At 53.6% G+C, this 12,601-nt stretch overlaps 1 protein-coding gene across 1 annotated transcript in view; it reads left to right on the forward strand.

Annotated features, from left to right (window-relative positions):
* Window positions 1–12,537, forward strand: part of LOC123846509 (core histone macro-H2A.2) — a 49,511-nt gene extending 36,974 nt beyond the window's left edge. The window contains exons 5-9 of the mRNA XM_045877987.3: window positions 322–432; window positions 1,874–1,973; window positions 6,816–6,905; window positions 10,077–10,251; window positions 11,837–12,537. Coding sequence (XP_045733943.1) covers window positions 322–432; window positions 1,874–1,973; window positions 6,816–6,905; window positions 10,077–10,251; window positions 11,837–12,002 — 642 coding nt within the window. The 3' untranslated portion in view covers window positions 12,003–12,537. The remainder of the gene's footprint in view (window positions 1–321; window positions 433–1,873; window positions 1,974–6,815; window positions 6,906–10,076; window positions 10,252–11,836) is intronic.
* The last annotated feature ends 64 nt before the right edge of the window (window positions 12,538–12,601 follow it).

Consider the following 12,601-nt stretch of genomic DNA (forward strand, 5'->3'; position numbering starts at 1 on the left):
AGTGACCCTGCTTGGTTCTGATGTTTGCCATCATAAGCTGCGGGCATTGCAGAGGACAAGAATAACATATCTGTGTCCAGGTTTGAGTGAGGAATATAGGTACCTGTGAAACTCTTTAACACTCTTTCTTTTGGGCGGCACCCTTTTTTTCTCCCTCGTATTGCTGTCCCTTGCTTCCCTCCATCAAGTACAGCAGAGCAGTAACACCTAACCACTTCCTTTCACATCCAAGGTGGTGGTAGCCATAGGAAGAACTTAATAATGCCACTTGGGGCTTTTTCTGGGTTATTTCCCATCTGTCCTTCTGATTTCTACCAACAGTCCAAACCAAAGGACAGCGACAAAGAAGGAACTTCAAATTCCACCTCTGAAGATGGGCCAGGGGATGGATTCACCATTCTGTCTTCTAAGAGCCTTGTTCTAGGGCAGAAGGTAATAAAGACCACTGTAATGTGCTGTCATAAAAATGCTTTTGCACTTTTATAACCTCCTGTTTGCAAGCAACCATGCTTCCTTCATCCCTTTCTCCCCTAAAAAGACTTTCACTCTGGTCTTAAATTATTCACATTTAGACTAAAGAGCTTTGACAGGGTCTACATTGTGAGTGTCAACAAGCTCTTTAGTGCCGAGAAGTATTCATGCTGACATCGGTCAGACAAAGGTAAGGTTAGAGAACCTTCCTGGCCAGGCGAAAGAATAGCATCATTGCCGGGAACTCCCCATGCCCCACTCATTCCTGGGCCCCCCCAAAACATCCTTCGCTAACTTTCTCAAACAGCTCTGGGAGGCCAGCCTGACATGGTTCGATGTGATTTATCAGAGAAAGAAAATAGAGATATATGTTTCCTGAACATCCCGGGTGTTAGAAATGAATTATTTGCCAATAATTCAGTCTGCTTGCCTTTCTAGATTGCAGAAAGAAAACAAACAGGGCTATACGTTTGAATAGTCTGCAGCAGCCCAGACAGACATGCAAATAATTCATTCCCACTAGCATAAAGTTTACGGAACAGACCATTTATCTACCATGTCAAACGGGGCCGAAGTAAGACACACACAGGAAAACAGTCAGTGAGTCTCATCTCGGGTAGCGGAATGTTTGCAGCCTGGTAATAGGACCCACCCCTACTGAAGCAAATGGGAAGAACGTGTTAGGGAAGAGCGTACATGGAGCAGGTTCCTCATTTTTCACTGATGAACACAGGGAAACAAAGAGGTGGGATTGAGGTCCCCTCTGGGGGCTGGCCACAGTTGCATGACGATTAGCTTTCTCTCCCTTACCTAGGGGAACGTGGCTGTCGTGCTCACAGGGGAGGCTATGGAAAATGCTCTGCATTCCACTCAGCTGTGAGCACCTAGGGCAGCATTTCACAAGTGTAGCCCCAAGAACGTGGTCCCCCAAAGGCAAGGTGGCCCGACGTAGGCAGGTCGGAATCCCAGAGCCCATCATGTGTCTCGAGCAAGGTCCATCGGCCGCACGCCCCTGCCCTCAGAGGTCTGGGTTGCTCCAGGAAGAATGCGGGGTGCTGAGGGGAGGGTGGAGATCCAGCCCGGGCTTCCCTCCTAGGAGACGCTCCGACCGTGTGTCACCCCACACCAAGGGCCCAGGGCCTGGGAGATGGAGGCGCAGCTCTAGGGAAAGGAAGAAGAGGGGAGGGCCCGAGTCACAGTGAAAATTAAATCCACTGAGCTCTGAAGAGCCCGCCGAAGACCAAACACCTGGCAAACTTGACAGTCACTCAATGCCACAGCCCTATGTGTGGACATGCGCTATAAATAACTGAGAGAATTAACAAATGGGAGGTAAAATGTGAAGATTTTTTTCATTGAATCTGATCTTCCCCACCCTCTCCATCTTTCCTTCCTGACGCAGCTGTCCCTGACTCAGAGTGACATCAGCCATATTGGCTCCATGAGAGTGGAGGGCATTGTCCACCCAACCACAGCCGAAATTGACCTCAAGGAAGATATAGGTAAGGTCCTGAGACTTGGGTAGAGGTGCCAGAGAATCACCCACTGCTTGGGCAAGTCCTTCTGAAGTGGGTCATTGTCGACCAAATACCCTCTGCTGGGGGGACCGTGTCACACTCTGCATGTCACCGAACAGCATTACTAGAAAATAACGAATTTTCTTTTTAATCTGCATACATTTCTGAAATGTGTATTGAGGTGCTCTATAAAAACAGATCATTCGTGCACACCTTGATGACTTTTCCTCTAAGTGAACACAGCTGTGTAACGGGCACCTTGATCACGGGGCAGAACCTCCCCGGCACCCCAGAATTCCCCCTTCCTGCCCCGTCCCAGTCCCCATTCCCTCCAAGCGTCGCCCCTGTTCTGTCTGCTCACGGCACAGATGGCTGTCCTCTGCTTTGGATTTTATATAAAAGAAATCATGCAGTGCGTCTTCTTTTGTGTCTTTTGCCCAACTTTGTACCGTGAGATCCACGCGTACTGTTGAGCGTGGCAGGAGTTGGTTCATCTTCTTGGCCGTGTAGTATTCCACCGTGGGAACATACGGCAGTGTGCCCACCATTCCACCACTGGTACCATTCGCATAGCTTCCAGTTTGGGCCACGATGAGTAGTGTGGCTGTAAACATTGCTGTACGTGTTTTGGGTGAACCTCCACATTTATTTTGAGCTTAAAAATTAAGAACACCTTTGGTAAAAAGGAAACGGACACTGGGACGAAGTTGTCTGTAAAGCTATCCGTTGAGTCACTTTACCGAGGGACCCTGCCACCTACCTCACGGGTAGTGGAGGGAGCTGCCCCGGGCTGGGTGGAGGAACCTGGGAGGGCAAGCTATCAAGGGCATTAGACATGATAGCACATTGGATGGTCACCATCTTATCCTTTTTTTCTAAGACAGAAGTGCCTTAAACTTGCATTGAAAAAGTAAAGTGAGCAAAGAAAGAAAGGGCTTTGTCCCTGGGGTTCCAGGCTTGTTTCGGAGGTCAGGATTTAAGGCAGATGGTAGCAGCTCAGCCTCAGGGGGCAGCACCAGGGACCCCAAGACTCTGGGCAGCCTCGGGTTTCCCCTGTGACATCAGAGGCCACTTGATTTGCTGAAAAGGAGATAGGACAGCCTCGGGGGTGAGGGCGGGTGAACCACAATGCGGAGAAACAGGACTTCTCTTGCACACAGAAACAGTGAAAATTTCTTCTTCGTTCTTCAGACCCAGCCCCGGTCCTACCACCTGCCCTGAACCCCCCTTCCCCTCTGGAAAGATGCCCCCCACCAGTAGCCTTAGCCTTAAGCTCTGTTTTGACGTGTATCCAGCTTCTCGAAAAAAAACGAGTAGCAGTGTGTTACTTTATCATTTCTATAGTTGGCAGTTTTATATCAGGAAAGTAATCATGATTTTTTTATTTTTTTAAATGGCAGCGGGGTGATAGGGTAGAAAGAACACCGGTACTGGAGCAAAAACTCAGGCCCAGATCCCAGCAGTAAGGCTTCTGGAGTCAGGATGGGTCTGTGTCCCGGATTTTACAAATCACCTCCTAGCTGTGTGACTCTAGGCAGGTTTCTTAAGCTCTCTGAACCTCAGTTCCCTCCCCTGTAGGTGACGGTAGCAATAACGCCTGTGTTATAGGGGTGCTGTGAAGAGTAAACAGGGTCACACACAGATGAGGCCCAGCACAGGGCTGAGCTCACCAGCATTTGATAAATGCTCGTCTTTTTTACTGTTGCTGTGCTGTTTAGAAGGGGTCCCTCCCGTCATGATTCCATTTTCTACGACCATCACCCAAACTAATCATTCCCTGTAGATGAGGCCCTGACTTACTCTTTTTTTTAAAAGATTGTATTTATTTACTTAGAGAGCATGCCCATGCACGTTGAGGGGTGGGGAGAGGGAGAGGGAGAGAGAGAATCCCAAGCCGACTCCACACCGAGTGTAGAGCCCAATGCAGGGCTCAATCTCACAACTCCGAGATCGCGACCTGAACCGAAATCAAGAGTCGGACACTTAACCGACTGCACCAGCCAGGCGCCCCTTTGATTTATGTGTTACTAAAGAAAAGTTCGAGCTTACACAGAAATAGCAGCAGAGACTGACAAAACCCTACCCCTCTGTTATCATAGTATCAACCCACGACCAAGGCTGCTTCGGTGCCAACCCACCCCACAACCCCCCAGACCTCACACCGTCGAATCCGTGGATGTGTCAGAATGATAAGGGCTAGCTTTTGGACAACATCACAATACCATTATCACAACTGGAAAAAATCATGTCATCAAATACCAGTCACCGTTCAAACTTCAATCATGTCATTAATATCAACTTATTTTTTTTTAAAGATTTTATTTATTTATTTGAGAGAGAGAGAATGAGAGAGCGCAAGCACATGAGAGGGGGGAGGGTCAGAGGGAGAAGCAGACTCCCCACTGAGCAGGGAGCCCAATGCGGGACTCGATCCAGGGACTCCAGGATCATGACCTGAGCCGAAGGCAGTCGCTTTAACCAACTGAGCCCAATATCAACTTATTTTTTTAATGTGCTTGATTCGGGATCCAAATAAGTCCACATATTGCAATTGGTTGATCAGTCTCTTATAACCTATAGGTTCCTCTTTCATATCTTTTCCTCCTTTCTCTGTCTTTTTTTTTTTTTTTTTTCCAATTTATTTTGTTGAGGAAGCTGGGCCGTTTGTCCTGTAGGGTTTCCCAAGTCTGGATTGTACTGACTTCATCCTCCTGATGCCGTTAAACATGTTTCTTCTCTGTTTTTCTTATAAATCGGTAGTTGGATCTAGAGTCTCAATGAGATTCAGGCTCAAATTTTTTTGGCAAGACTATTTGGTCTTGGTGATGGAATGTTCTTCCATCAGGAGGCACGTGACGCCCGGTTGTCTCTCACTGACGCTCCTTGTCTAGGCTTGTCCGTTCATTGGGGGTGGCGTGGGGTGGGGGCCGTATCCTAATTCCAGCCCTCCTTCCTTTTTTCACTGGAATGCTCCCACAGGGAGAAAGTCCCCCTCATCAACATTTCAGGTTGCGTTATTCTTGGTAGTCTTCAGGGAAGAGGGTGGGCTCGCCTTGCCCTTCACACACTCCCACTTGGCCCCTTACGCCTACTTCCCCTGCTGCACGGCGTGAACAGGGCTGTCGGCTGTGGTTCCTGGCCTTCTCCGGGCTTCTGTGACCCAGCAGATCAGCACCGGCCAGGAGTCTGAGGGCCAGAAAGGAGACTTGAAGGCCCGAGATGAGCATTTCCAAATGATGTCACTGAACCCCAAGCACATTCATGAAGAGATGCCCTCACCTTCCCAACCCCAGGGGACGGTGGCTGCTGGAATAGACATGATGCACAGTAATCCGCACGCCATCCTGTGGCTCTCCAAAGACGCTTGAGTGTCCCGGTGGGGAGTGGGGAAGCCCCAGGGAAGCCCCTCAACCGAATATTAACCACCATCATAATAACTCTGAAGAGAGAGAGCTGAGACTGGCCCCAGACACCAGATCACCAAATCCATTAGAAGATGAAAACATGTGGGGGGATAGGCCTCATCCCCCACCCAAGAGTGGCAGCCGTCTAGTGTAGACACGGCGCCCATATGCCATCTCAGAGGCAAGAGGAGCCCCGGTGTGCGGACGTGGGCTTCCTGCTGGTGTCCTGCCATCCCTTGGGGGTTCCTCTTGGCCTCTGTGGAAACACGACCCCGAAATATCGAGTAGAGGATTGTCCTAACGTCAGAGACTCAAGGGATCTCCCAGCAGGAAGGTCCTTAGAGTTTAGCCTCTCAAATCTACATTTTTCTGTTGAAAACCACAGCCCAGTTTGGAGGAACGCCCTTGCAGGCTGCCCTGGGCCTGTGTCTGTCCTTTGACTGCAAGACTTACCACACACAGGTGGTGAGCTGGAGTAAGCCTCCCGAGCTCTCCACCCCGAGGTTCCTGCCGAGTCATCTGTCACCGTGGGCTTGGGCCAGGCTTAGGACCTGGTGACAAGAGACAGGCTGCAGGGTCTGTGAGAAGGCACTGCCTTCAAATCACCAAGACACTGAATTTAGCCAACCCAGTGGGGGGACTGAACCCAGAGATCAGAACACTGGAGCCCCAATTTTTTTTAAAACTCACCTTTAGTACAGCATAGGGAATAACATAGGCAATGGTATAACGGCGCGGAACGGTCCAAGACGGTGGATCCCCTGGCGGTGAGCACAGCGTAACGTGTAGACTTGTCCGAGCACTGTGTGGTATGCCTGAAACCCATGTAACCTCGTGTGTCCACTGTACTTCCATTTTGTAAAAATCACCTTTAGGATTCATGTCTTGAGACTGCTTATGAGCACATCACTCCCTCAAAGGTCCCTTAAAAGAGTTTGCTAGAGGGGCACCTGATTGGCTCAGTCGGTTGAGCATCTGACTCTTGATTTCAGCTCAGAGGGGCACCTGATTGGCTCAGTCGGTTGAGCATCTGACTCTTGATTTCAGCTCAGGCCATGATCTCAGGGTTGTGAGATCGAGTCCTGCATCGGGTTCCAAGCTCAGTGAGGTGTCTGCTTGAGATTCTCTCTCTCCCTCTCCCTCTGCCCTTTGCCCACTTGCATGCAAGCAAGCTCTCTCTAAAATAAATAAGTAAAATCTTAAAAGAGAGAGAGTTTGCTAGAATCCGAGTCCTGTGGGACAGAAGCCTAGAGACCCCGGCCAGCAGTGACCACGGGCAACCAGGATTCCCACTGCGAAGTGTGATTCCTACTTTCTCAGTGTGGTTGAGGGGTTGGTTCTCTGGCCTACTAAAACTATGTGGAACAGTGTAGCTAATGACTTTGGAAAGGACAACAGCAATGGCTTCCCTTGTTCTCCGCAGGGAAGGCCTTGGAAAAGGCCGGCGGCAAAGAGTTCTTGGAAACAGTAAAGGAGCTTCGTAAATCCCAAGGCCCTTTGGAAGTTGCTGAAGGTAAGCGTCGCCTCGGGCCCGTGTTCCCAACACAGCCTCACCCCCCTCCCCGCCAGCGTCACTCGCTTCATGCAGTGTGCCGAGCAAAATACACCGCAGCCTAGATGAGACCCACCTGTGCTTCTCCCAGAGAACTTGAGCAGGCCTTTGTATACCAATTCACACACCCTGGGGATGACAAAGTGTCTGGGTAGTTCAAGTCAGTTTGCACACGATCAGCCAGAGATAAAGCTATTGGGTAACTTACACTCATCATGGGATTCCACCATCACCACTGCCGGGATCCGGAGCGCTCCTGTCACCTCCGGTGAACACCCCTCCCTCCTCCCCCCGCCCCTGGCCACCACCAGTCCGCCTTCTGCCTCTGTGGATTTGTCTGGTCAGGACATTGCACGTAAGCAGAATCCTAGGCTTTGTGACCTTTGGTGCCTGGCTTCCTTCACTTCGTATAATCATTTCAAGGTCCATCCATGTTGTAGATGCCTTAGTGCTTCATTCCTTTTGATGGCTAATAGTCCATTTTGTTTGTGCATTCACCAGTGGGGTTGTTTCCACCTTGGGCTATTGCGAATAGAGTGGCTATGAATATTTGCGCATAAGTTTTTCAAGGCTTTTTTTTTTTTTTAAGATTTTATTTACTTGACAGAGAGAGGCACAGCAAGAGAGGGAACACAAGCAGGTGGAGTGGAAGAGGGAGAAGCAGGCCTCCCGCGGAGCAGGGAGCCCGATGTGGGGCTCGATCCCAGGACCCTGGGACCATGACCTGAGCCGAAGGCAGACGCTTACCGACTGAGCCACCCAGGCGCCCCTGATTTTTTCTTTCTTTTTTTTTTTTAATATTTTTATTTATTTATTTGACAGAGAGAGACACAGCGAGAGAGGGAACACAAGCAGGGGGAGTGGGAGAGGGAGAAGCAGGCTTCCTGCGGAGCAGGGAGCCCGATGCGGGGCTCGATCCCAGGACCCTGGGACCATGACCTGAGCCGAAGGCAGACGCTCAACGACTGAGCCCCCCAGGGGCCCATCGAGGCTTTTGAGTAATTTGTTGGCAGGTGGCTCCAACTTCAGGTCTATGTCCTCCCCATAGGCACACACACCACCTCACATGGAGTTGGTGCCAAGTGCTGCCCAGATGCCAGGGCTCTAGAGACAATGAAACCCACCCCTGCCCTCAAGCACGGGACTGTCCAGGAGGAGAGATAGACAGCAGAAGGGCACAGGGTGGGAGCCCCTCCCTCTCCTCAGGGGAGCTCGGGAGGCTCCAGTGAAGATGTAAGACCCGCCTGGGGGCAGGGACACTGTGGGCAGTAAGGCTATCGTGTGTGAGAAGGCCCAGGTCATGAGCCAGCATGGGGCCAGCAGCAGGCAGGAGATCCTATATAAACAAGAGGGGCGCCTTGGAGAGTTTAAGCTGGGGACTGTTGTGCTCAGATCTGATTGCTAGAAAAGTAACGGGGTTTCCAGTCGAGAGAAAACATGAGTCCACACTTTATGATCTGCACATCCCACTCCCCATACAGATAGCAATGACAGAATTTCACATGTAAAGCTGGGAGACAGAGCCGCACTGAGAGATAAGACAAACGCACGTGCGGGGAGGGACAGAAGGGCGGCAGGCCGCGGTGGCAGGACAGGTCAAAGCCAGCAGTGGGGCCAATCCCCAGGGTCCCGGCTTCTCTGCAGAACAGCCCAGACTCCAGGCCCCGGGACACTGTGCCCCTGGTGTGCCCCTGTACACGATCAGAGTCAAGCCCGTCATGCCCGCGGCCTCCTGTGTTTATGCGGACCAACTTCACGCACGTGCGCGTCAGCCCGCACCAGCCGGCGCTGGGAAGGCAGCTGACACAGGGGTACACAAAGGGTGTCCTCCCGCCCACCCTGGCGAGTGCAGCCGTAAGTTCTCCAACACCGGACTTCTCAGAGACTAGGTGGGCGTCATATTATTTCAAATCAATCTTTCAAACCAACTGCACACACTGCTCTGGAATGCAACAGACACCCATTTGTGTTACAAACACTGTTCCTAGCGGCCATGCCTGCCCAAACCACCCCAGGCTCCCAGAGCAAGGCCGGGACCCTCGCCACACCCGGTCCCTTGAGGGACACAGAGCCCCAGCTCCGCAAGGAGGGTGGCGTAGGGCAGCGGCGCTCGGCTGCGGCCACCACGGCCCCGGGCAGCGGGAGAATGGCCAGTGGATCCAACTGGACTGCTCGGGACCGGCCTGGGGGCCTAGAAAGGAGTATGAACTGGAACAATGAGACGAGGCTGGCATTACTGAGCTGCACAGCCCGTTTTGAACCCCTGCTCCTGAGGGGGGGCTCCTCAGGTATGTCGAGGCAACCAGAAGACAGTCCCTGGCCGTGGGGGGGGGGGGTCGGGGTGCGACCGAGGAGCGCAGCGCTTCTCCATTTACAGAGGGCCCTAAAGCACTCATGCGCACAAGTCCTGCACCAGACCCACCGAGCCGGGCCCTGGGGCCGGGTGCGGGCGGCAGGGCCTCCCTGTCTATTTGCGGAAAGTGCTGCAGTCCTTTCCTACCACCGCTGTGACGAGTCAGTGTTACTAACACTACAGAGCGGCTGCTGGGCTGGGCCAGGCCTGGCTCCTGGCCGTGTCGCTCCACGCTATGCTCTGTCCCCCCATCACCTGCTCCTACCTTTCACCTTCCTGCCCGCCCCCCTCTGCCCCTCTTAGAAGGACCCAGGTGATTACATTTAGGGCTCGCCCCCATAATCCCAGATAATCCCCCCATCTCAAGAGCCTTCACTAAATCACTTCTGCAAAGCCCCTCTTGCCATGTAAGGCAACGCTCCCAGGTTCCAGGGATCTGGACGTGGACATCCGGGGGAGGCCACTCCTCAGTCGTCAGAGAGGATTCTGATGGGTGCCTCTCACTGGGAACCATGGTCACTAGGTAGCCGAACCCGGCGGCGAGGCGGCGGGGCATGTGAGAGCCGCTAACGCATTCGTCTGGGGTGCCCACTGGCCCCAGCAAGCCCGACAGGGCTCCCGCTCTCCAGCAGACGTCCAGTCGCATCAGAGGTGCCCAGCCAGCTCCTCTCGCGTCCCCGTCCGCACACATCTGAGAGGCTTCCGTGAGGTCCGGCCTCAGCCCCTGACTGAAGGGGAAGGTGTGGGGACTAAACCGCAGTGTTTCTCTCCTGTCCCAGCCGCTGTCAGCCAATCCAGCGGACTTGCCGCCAAATTTGTCATCCACTGTCACATCCCTCAGTGGGGCTCCGACAAATGTGAAGAACAGCTTGAAGAGACCATCAAAAACTGCCTGTCGGCGGCAGAGGACAAGAAGCTCAAGTCCGTGGCGTTCCCACCGTTCCCCAGCGGCAGGTAAGACGCGCTCCTCCAGGCGGGCGGGGGAGGCCGGGAGTCTCGGAAACACAGAGAAAGGCAGTGTTGGAGAGGAGCGGGGGGCAGAGCTTCTCCGAGAGGCTGCCATGGTCAGTGCCCACATCCCCGGCGGCTGCCCCTGTCAAAACACGTGATCAGAAAACCCCAGGCTCGGGGCTCAGCCGGTTAGGCATCCGAGCCTGGATCTCGGCTCAGGTCATGACCCCAGGGTTGGTCGGGAGCCTCGCCTTGGGTTCCACGCGGTTGAGGAGCCCACTTAAAAAGAAAAGGAAACACCAGGCTCAAAGGCCTTGCTAGTCCAAGTGGGGTCCGTGGCCCGGCCTCGGTGACTCGGCTGTGTTAGAATGTTGGAGTACAGAATCCCAAACCCCCCCACCCCAGCACTCCCGCCTCCGAAGGCCCAGGGGTCGTGTGGTGCTGGGGTGGAGGGGAAGAGGGCCTGGAGGCTGAGGCCCTCACAGACACGCCCAGAGAATGACAGGCTCTCACCAGGGCTCTGCTCTGGGAGTTAGGAGAAGCGATGGTTCTGCTTGTCAGGGACCCCGGCTGAGGGCAAGAGCCACAGCAGGCGGGGAAGGAGGTTGTCTGTCCTCACAGGTTGCCTGTCCTCTCCCGTCACACTCGTACTTAAAGCGAGCTATCGCTTCCATTCTGAACACGCTGTCTCTTAAGAGGTGCCCCTCTGCAACATAGATAGGGCTTACACACTAAAGATGTTCTCGCAGGGGGAGGCTCCGAGGGGAATCGTGAGGCCTAGCTTCCTGCTGTCATCCCACCTCAAGCTGAGCGAGCAGCGCAGGGTCTCCGCAGCCTGGCCCAGAGGCACCGCGGGCTGAGTTCTTCGTGGAGCCGGGACCACGTGTCCTGGTGGGTGCTGAGCTGGGACACTGCATGCGAGCGAGAATTCCTGTCAGGCAGGCTCGTCCCGCCCCCGCCCAAGGGGCCTCGGTGGCCGACCCCAGAGGACTACGCTGGCTGTGTCCCCGGAGGCGGATGCCATGGCCCAGCCCCCTGACCCTGCCCAGAGTCCCCCACACTCAGATCACAGCGGCACGTCCCTGTGGGTCGGTGGGAGGGGCACTCAGCGCTCACAAAGGAGTTAGGAGACGCACTTTTGAGCGTACATTTTTCCCCTTTCACCAACAACCTGACACCCTACAGAGGTTTCGAGGGAGCTGTGCGTTTTTGAACACCAGCGATTTCAGATGCTGAGCTGGTCGTGGTTTTAAAGCCCGGCTCGACTTGAGGCAGGTGACAGTGATTCACCCGAGCACAAGTGCGGCTCAGCGGGCAGCCCCATGACTTGGGCTGAACGCAGCGTGCCTGTCCGAGCCAGCATGGCTCGCGTAAAGCAGGGCCTGCCTGCCCCCTCCCAGGCTGCCCCTCCGCCTCAGGGCAAAGGAGGTGGCCCCGCCTGCCCGCAGTGACCCCATGAGACAGAACCAAAAGGCCTGGTGCCGAGATCAGAAGGCACCACGCTGCCCCCGCTCTGGGCTGAGGGCCCAGTCACCCCGTGGGTCCTGGGAACCCAAGTGACATCAGCTCTTCTTTTCCTCTGGCACAGAAACTGCTTCCCCAAACAGACGGCCGCCCAGGTGACCCTCAAAGCCATCTCGGCCCACTTTGACGACTCGAGCGCGTCCTCGCTGAAGAATGTCTACTTCCTGCTCTTTGACAGTGAGAGCATTGGCATCTACGTGCAGGAGATGGCCAAGCTCGACACCAAGTAGCCGCCCGCCCGGCCGGCCGCACTGGTCCTCGGAGCAGGATCCAAGTCACGGGAGTGGGGCTTTCTTTTTTAAAAGGAGAGAGGAAGGGTGACGGCAGGGGAGTGGAGGGCAGTTGGCAGGGCAGCGGGTCACGGGGGCCGCGGGAGCGGGGCCTGCCCACGGAAGGAGCCCTCTGCCTTTTCTATTCTCGTTTAAAAGAGCCTCCGTCTGTAATTAACCAGGTCTCCACGAGGGGTTTCTTTCCATGTGTTTTCTTCCTGTTGTTTTAGAACTTTTTTAAAAGACAGACTTCGTTTTAGATTTATAGCATTGACTTTTACACACACACAAAAAAAATCCTTTCAAAATTCTTAAAACCTTGTTTCTCCTTTTTGCAAGGGAAGAGGGCGTAAAAGTGACTTGGGCTTTTGTTGGCTGTGATCGGTGGCGGCGAGAAGAAAATGAGAAAGGCGTCTCACTGGTGCTTTCCTTTTCTGTTTTTAGTGCCCCCCCCCCCATGACATCTGTATCTACTCCTAAAAAGATTTTGCTTCAGGCTTTTGTTTTGTTTTGTTTTTTAAAGAAAAAGAAAATGAAAGGAAAAAAAACAGAAGATCCAG

This window comes from Mirounga angustirostris, unplaced genomic scaffold (assembly GCF_029215605.1).
Source record: "Mirounga angustirostris isolate CCGP_5_RB_7025 unplaced genomic scaffold, mMirAng1.0.hap1 SCAF_6, whole genome shotgun sequence".
Taxonomy (NCBI): Eukaryota; Metazoa; Chordata; class Mammalia; order Carnivora; family Phocidae; genus Mirounga; species Mirounga angustirostris.